Source organism: Chiloscyllium punctatum, chromosome 48 (assembly GCF_047496795.1).
Source record: "Chiloscyllium punctatum isolate Juve2018m chromosome 48, sChiPun1.3, whole genome shotgun sequence".
Lineage (NCBI taxonomy): Eukaryota > Metazoa > Chordata > Chondrichthyes > Orectolobiformes > Hemiscylliidae > Chiloscyllium > Chiloscyllium punctatum.
In genome coordinates, this window is record NC_092786.1 from 51,717,744 (window position 1) to 51,726,102 (window position 8,359).

General features: G+C 40.6%; 1 protein-coding gene across 1 annotated transcript in view; it reads right to left on the reverse strand.

Moving 5' to 3' along the window:
- Window positions 1-7,268, reverse strand: part of slco3a1a (solute carrier organic anion transporter family member 3A1a) — a 193,884-nt gene extending 186,616 nt beyond the window's left edge. Inside the window, exon 1 of the mRNA XM_072565209.1 lies at window positions 6,536-7,268. Coding sequence (XP_072421310.1) covers window positions 6,536-6,676 — 141 coding nt within the window. The 5' untranslated portion in view covers window positions 6,677-7,268. The remainder of the gene's footprint in view (window positions 1-6,535) is intronic.
- Window positions 7,269-8,359: the final 1,091 nt, after the last annotated feature.

An 8,359-nucleotide genomic window follows, 5' to 3' on the forward strand; every position in this document is an offset into this window, starting at 1 on the left:
ACCTGTCTTTAACCTGTCCATATGATCCTAACTAAGTTTGGACATACCAGTAACAAGCAACACACATGTTCCAAGAATGAACTAAATAAAAATTGTGGTTAGTTAACAAAAACTTTATCTTTGAGCCTGTGGGTTAGAGAAGGGGGGAGCTGCATGAGGTTAGAGCAGGAGAAAGTGAGTTAAGATGAAGGTTCAGCAAATTGTAGAAATGTGAAGCGTGCTTTGTTCACTGGATCAATGCCTTGTGGAAAATGTTGGCAAACACTTGATTTTGTTGAATGAGGAGGCAGATAAATTGTGTCCTGCCATCAGCTGATTGCTAAATAATGAGTTTTGTGGTGCAGCGGTATGTCACCCTACCTCTGGGCTAGGACACCTTGGTTCAAGTCCAAATCTGCTCCAGAGGTGTGTCATAACATCCCGAAGCAAGTCGACTTCATAAGAAAAGGACGAATAATGTGATAGTGCCCAGAATTTAAGCAAAATGATGTTCCCACTCTCTCCCTGCAGGGGAGAAAATTTCAGTGTGTGGCAGTCGCAATAGTTGTGGGGACTTGGAGTAATACAGGCAATAGATTGTTAAGATTACATTTCTAGCGTCGATTTACTCAGGAATTGTAATTTTCAGACTGAAGCGCTCGGTAGGAATGCACTGAAAATTATATTTGAAGTGATAACTTTAAATAGTTGCTAATCTTAACATATTGTCTGTTTTCAAAACAGAGTTGATTAAAATAATTTGAAAAGTTGCATTTTGTCTCTGCTGGTTGTGACTAGGACCGAATCATGTCTTAATTATTCATGATTTTATGGAAACAAAGGAGAAGCTAATTCTATTAAACTGCAGTTTTGAGCCAACATGTATTTACATCCAACAGTCAATTACTAAAAAGATAGAAACAGGAATTAATATTGAATAAATATCGCTGCAAGAAAAAATAACTTTTCCCTCATTGTATCACAAGGCTCTACCTGGAGCTGTACATTTCAAGAATACCTCACCCATGATTGACATCAGAAGTAATGCAGCAAATAATTACCCTAAGAGTTAGTGTCACACAACATTTCAAGGACTGTCCAACGTTTTTCTTTACTGATTGCAGCAATTAGCAATGTGAGAAATAATTACGAACAGCATTTGCAACCTTAAATCTTTAAAAAAAACCTAGGCTCTGTCTTAGTGAGTCTAATGAAGAAACTCTTGAAGGATGATGCCCAGGAGCAACTTTCTCTTGTTTAAATATGTCACTGTTATGATTCCTGTGTCCTCAGTCCACCAGCCCTATTCTGCAGCAATCTAACTGCCTGTTGCAACTCTAAGGTTAATTCAACCAACTCATCTTCTCATTGATTTGAATGGAGTCAGAGCCATAACCAGTAGCTGCTCACCCATTTCAGAGAGGGAACTAATGGAGACAGTATCTTATATCAGGAGAATTTGGTGTCCTAATTTCCTGTCAAACTTTATGACATGGATATATATTTTCAGCAGGTTCCAGCCCATTTAATCCATTTCAATGTGGTTTAAGCCATTCTGTTTGCAAGGAAACAAACATAGTTTTGGCTAATTTTCTCAGAAGGCTTTTGTACTTTTTAATGTCGGCTTGATTAAATGGATCGGGGTGGATTACCACTCCAATTCTATGCTGCCTGTGACCATATTGCTTTCACTGTGCCCAGAATTTGCTATTAAATAAATGGCTAATTTGATGACACATTTCTCCGCAATGTATGAATTCTCAAGCAATGTGAGGCAAGGAAGGCAAACCCTAGAATTGTAAATTGTATGTTTGGATGATTTTCATCAATGATACACAAGTGAACCCTTGGTAGAACAACAGTCATTTCGAAGCCAATATTACAGCCTGCTACAAAACTAAGAAGTTCTCAGTAATAAAATATTGTATAGTGTAAGATTAGGTAGGGTTTAAAAGGATATGGGCCAAATGCTTGCAATTGGAACTAGATTAATTTAGGATATCTGGTCGGTATGAGTGTGCTAGATTGAAGGGTCTGTTTCTGTGCTGTCCATTTCTATGTCTCTCATATATAGACTCACTTGTCTTCTACACAACGTATCAGTGCTCCAATACAACCAGTTCATTCATTTCCAAGTGTTACTGTTTTTCTACTTGGTTTTCCCTCTGGATTGTTCATTCCTGTCTATCATTAGACATGCTGAGAAGGACCTAATGCACCAAAATCCATCTTCCGGTACATTGGCGGACTTGGCCCATCATAATTTATAAATAGAAATCCAGAGATATTAGCAATGCTTCACTGTTCATTTGTCAAGAACACAAGTGCCAATTCAGATGCAACTCAACACACTCCATTCACCGGGAAAATTGACATGCAATACTGGTAGAGAAATTCACTCATTTTTCTGTTTCTCTTTTCAACGCAACACTCTCCCAAACACTTTCCCCACCCGGACTTCAATTTTTTTTGTTAAAGTTATAAGGTAGTAACAGCTATCATTTGATTACCAGGATTTCCTGAGCTAACGGTTTGTTCGTACCTGGATTTATCTGAAACATCGGAAAAACAGTATGCTGTTCAGCTCCTTGTTGCTGTTCTGCCATTCAATTATATTGACTTCAACTTGAGTACTACTTGCAGTTCTGGTCACTTCATTACAGGAAAAATGTAATTCCACTAAAAAGGCTACAGAGGAGATTCACAAGGATGTTGCCAGGTCTGGAAAATTGTAGCTATGAGGAAAAATTGGATGGGCATAGTTGTTGGAGTAGGGGAATCTAAGGAGAGCTTTGTTTGAGATGTACAAGATTGTGAAGAGCTTGCAAGAGAGAATTGGAAAAGCCTATTTATCTCATCAGAGAGGTGAGTGACATGGGGATGTTGATTTAATGTAATTGGTGGAAAGGTTAGAAGGGAGATTAGAAAATCTTCTTACATCCAGAGGGTGGTGGGGATCTTGAACTCCTAGCCTGAAAAGGGTGGTAGAGGCAAAACCCTCATCTCCTTTAAAAGTGATTTGGATAGGTGCCTGAAGTGCCATAACCTGATGTAGACCAAATGCTGCAAAGTGTTATGAGACTAGGTGGTCCACCTTTGGGATGGCAGAGTATAACGGGCTGAGAGGCCTCCTTCAGTGTCGCATATATCTGTATGGCTGGCCTGTGCCCAATTTTCACCTACTGCCTTTGCTCTATTTCCTTTGATAATCTAACCTAACAAAATCAAATGATTGTGATTTTGGAGAAGATTTATAGCTCAGGTTGTGTATCAGGTTCTAAGTTGGTAGATTTGAGCTGGTAGATTTGTTCTCAGATGTTTCATCTCCATGCTAGGTAACATCGTTAATGAGCCTCTGATGAAGCGCTGGTGTTCTGTCCCTCTTGCTGCTTATGTGTCTTGGTCTGTTGTGGTGGGTGATATTATTTCTGACTCTGTTTCTGAGAGGTTGGTAAATAGGGTCCAAATCGATGTGTTTATTGATGGAGTTCTGATTTGAATGCCAGGCCTCTAGGAATTCCTGTGTGTCTTTGTTTAGCCTGTCCCAGGATGGACGTATTGTCCCAGTCTGGTGTCCCTCATCATCTCTATGTATAGATACTAGTGATAGCTGATCATGTCTTTCGTTGGCTAGTTGGTGCTCATGTATGGAAAATGGCCTTAAAATCAAATGATCTCAGACTTAAATTTTTCAATAGACCCAATATTGATATTCTTGTTGGAAACAAGTTCTAGATTTCCACTATCCATAATGTGGAATGATATTTCTGAATTCACTTGTAATTGGTCTCCTTACTTTTAAGGTTCTATTCTTTTGATGGATATATCCATCAACAAAAATAACTTTTCTACCTATCCTATTGATTTCATGAATCAAATTAAATACATTGTAATGCAAGTGAGAAGAAAATGTTCAAGCAACTGCCCTCATAAACTAACCCTCTGAGACCCTCAGTGAGCAGCAATAATCACCAGGCCATATGTGGTCAGCATCTGTCCTTATTAACTTGCCTTCAGCTGCATCTGATAACTATGTGCACAATATTTACGGCTGGCAAAAGAATCGGCTGTGAAATGCGAGAACACTGTCTTGTGCAGTGAACAGTTATGATCTTGACTGCACAGACTGAAAATGTGGCAAATTCAGTTGTGGCTTTTGAAAGGGAATTAGATCAGCTCTTGAAGGGGGAAAAGTTGCAGGCCTACGGGTAAAGGACCAGTGAGTCAGGCTCAATAAGGTGCTCGTGCAAGGAGCCAACATAGACCTGACAGGCCAATGACTCCATTCCGTGCTGCAACTGTTTCAAGATTCATGATTCACTAAAGTTACAACCCTACAGACTCTATGAAAATCTGCAAATGCTGCAATTGAACTTCCATAAAACTGCTTTGACAGTGATGAAGAGTGAAATTAAATATCTTCAAACATTAGCTGAGATTTTCCAGCTCTGACATGTGCTAGAAATGCAGGTTTGGAAACAGCATTTTGCAACCCGTGGGTTGAAGCGTATGGATATAGAGTCTGCTGCTGAACAGTGCTGCATACTGCTGAAATGAGAAATGTATATTTGTAACTTGGTCAGTTTTAATGATTTGCGAAGCACTAAGTTTCCAAAGGAACTGCATTCTTTACTTAAAATGCAGGATTTGCAGGACTATGAGCAGAGGAGTGGGACTTTACTGTTAGCTCTTTCAGAAGGCTGATTAGGTTGCTTGAATGCCAATGATTCAATCAATGTAATTCCAAACTGGGTACTTTAAGTATAATGGGGATGGATAGTACAGTGAGTTGAAATCCACCTTTCATCTCTTGGCACGTCTTGGGCAGTACTTCCACCATCTCTTGCTGAGATTAAGGACTGCACTGTACTTTCTGATGTCTGCATGTAAGGCAGGAGGACCATTGGCCCGTAAGAGAGGCAAACAGATTTCTTTGAACTTCCTACAGTTTATATTGAGCTTGACAGCATTGTATGTTTTCCTTTGCACTGGGACTAGGCTCCTATATTTACAAACACATTACCTAAATATTCATCTGTTCATGACAAGCCCTGCAGCATCACTCTACAACAGCTGTATAAATTGATCTTTCTGTGCATAAATCCACAATGAAAACAATACCTCCTAGCCATGGGAAATTATTAATCTTGATAAAGAACAATTTCTCTACCATAAAAGACCTGCAGGGATAATTTGGAGGAGCAAGCAATATACAACGGAAAGGACATTTTCTAATTACCACCTCCTTTAGTGGTGACTTCTTAGATATTTTTACGCAGGATCATGATTCGTAAGTAGGAGACCAACATAAGGCTAGAACATTGCTAAATGCATTAGCTTCAAGCTGGTGTCAGATTCTGCGATGAAAAAATTAAATTTCTAATTCAGGATGAAACAGACAAACTTAAAACAGACAAAGGTGAATACCCCTCATGCATCTCCAGAACAGTTTCCACAGAGAGAGATGGAGACAGCGGTAGATGGGACAACAATAAAAGGTGCACACAGAAAGACAGGGAGAAGCAAAGGCAAAGCATAAATGCAGAAAGGCAGAAACAGGGAGAGCAAGGAAGAAATGAACAGGGATAAATAGACAAACAGAATATAACAACCTGAATATAAGTAAGTGAATGACCCTCATGTAATCTGAATATTTAGTCCTTCTCCCAATGTATACTGTGAACTGAGGCAAGGCGAACAGAGAGCAAGATTGAACAAACTGATGAAACACAATCCTGAGACCCTACTTAGTAACTGATTGATAATAGTTATGCAAGAGTCCCCAGCAACCACTGTATGTTTCCATAGAAACAGCAATCTATCATGTTTTAGCTCATGGTTATTCTGATTCTTTGTTCCAAACGCTTTTGCTTCCACACGTATGTATTCGACAAGTGCACATATACATGCAGACATTACCTGTAATACATACCCACACACACACACATACAGCGACAGTCTGACAGAATCACATTTCCAACACGAGGTAAATTTAATCAGTTCTGCCTCTCCGCTCACTGTATTAACGCATTTGGGGCCAAAATGTCTTAAAATCAATTTTCCACGGAGTCTTATAAATTAATGGGGGGAGGGGGGTGGATCTATGTGGAAGGTGCTATCTAAATGCTTGACAGATTACACAATCAGAAGCTTCATGTCTTATCAAGCACTGAACTGCAACACATGCAGGTTAATAACCGGATTTAACTGCAGCCTACAGATAATTAATATATCCAATTGTTGCAGTGGTCAATTTCTGTCTACATTTTTTTCTATTGTAAAAACTTACACAATTTCATTTCCATCTGGACACGGTCCGTGATCTCAGCTGATTAATGCAAATTCACAGGGTACTGGATGCATTTACAAAAACCATATTGCCTCGGAAATGCGTAACATGTTCATTGTAAACGCGCTCATAAATTGCGGCGTAATGTATCTAAAGTCTCAAAGTCTCTGCCAAGATCAACTTTATAACAAAACTGGAATTAAATTGTTCGTTAATATCCGGCGTTATCAGCAAATATTCAGCCTGCAAGAGCTAAATTCGCCTTACCAGATAAGCCCCCACGGTTCCCTGTGCCAGCATCAGTGCGCACTCTGATATCAGGAAGATTTTGATGTTGGAAAAACAGGATTTCTTCTCGTCTCGCTGGACGTTGCTGGCGCCGCTGTTTCGCGGTTGTCCGCTCTGCATTCTTTCTTCTTTATCTTCAGTGCCTCCCCCTCAGCCAGACAGAGACACAGACACAGACACACACACACAGAGAGACTGGAGTGGGAGAAGTCAGTCTAGATCCTGTGTCTATCTCACCCTCCTCCTCGCCTTCAGCAAGACCGGCTCCAACACTTTGCTCTTCATCACTGTCCTCATCAGTCCAGCTCCCATTGTCACCTCAGTCAGGACCTCCCACCTTCCTGTGTCTGAGTGAGCAGCAGACTGGACGCTCTCTTCCTCAGGATGGAGCCCCTTCTCCTTCCTTCGTCCTCCCCACGGGGGTTAAAGGCCCTCGCATTGACGGCGAGAGCACCGACGTCTTGACAGCCCAGCGGCAGGCTGTGGGGCTGGCTCATTCTAGACTGCATTTCCACTGGAAACTGGGGCTGGACAGGCCGCCAGGATCCATCCCCGCTCCTTAATCCACCAATCCACACACACAGACACACAGACAATAGTCGCTGCAGCTCAACAAACAGATAAAACATTCACCTGTAACACGAGTATTCTATGCGACAGGGGAAGTTCTCCTGTGTGATAAATCCCCGTATAAAGAGGACAGCTTTCTTCTCCCTAGACAGAGTCTGACAGGAGAGTGTATGTGTGTGTGTGTGAGAGAGAGAGAAATAGAGACTGGGGAAAGCGACTCTGGTTAAAGCTGCATTTTAAAAAAGTAAAACAAACACACGCCTTCTCTTAATCCACTGGTCTGGTCTAATCGAGGTTTGACATTTAGATTTACACAAACCTCAAATATACCAACATTCAAACCTGCATCTGTGGCAAAGACAGTGCAAATGATTTCTCAAATTCACTTCTCACCGTTTACACCGTGTCTTCTGATTTAATATTTAAAAAGAATGGACTCGAGATTGTACCAGAATATTATTCTGTGAATTAAACACTCAATAGTTTCATTCCAACGTTAAGTTTAAAACAAAACGCTCGTGTTCTGTTACAAAGTCAGTGGTTCGAAAAGTCATCTGCAGAAAATATATTTGGAAATGTCCAACATTCACCACCCCATCTGGGTGTGTTGGGGTCGTTCCTAGATTCTCGGTTACTTTAACTGAATTTTGGGTTGTGAGATTATGCAGATAAGGCAGCTCTTTATAACACCGGCTCCTCTCTGCAGTGCGTTAACCTACCTCCTCCATCTAGTACAAGAAATGTCGGTGTGGAGCTAAACACTGGGATAGGTCTTTTAAATGTGTAGAGAATTGAACTTTTGAAAGAAATATTTCACATCCTTCACCTATATTTTGTAGACAGCCTGTTCCAAAAACAATTGGTTATATGTCGCACGCAGGTTGGTTAAAATACATACTCAGCATTTGCAATTTTTCACCTAGGGATTTTTCTTTGCATTCGATACGGGGGGGTGTATTCAGTAGGACATGGAAACCAATTTAAAGGAATTGTAAACAATCATTAGTTTCAAAAAATGCAGTTTTCTCCAAATTGCAAAGATATATCTACGCAACTGCAAGAATGGTGACAAAACACTATGAACAGATTGCTCGCACCGATTCCGCCCAGTGATCCGTGTGATTTGTGTGAACTGAAAGTGACCAATCGCCTGAACACTGAGCAATCTAACAGCAGTTCAGGAAGTTTGCATCAAAAGATGGCGCTGTAACAAGGAGGGAGTAGGCTAAACTG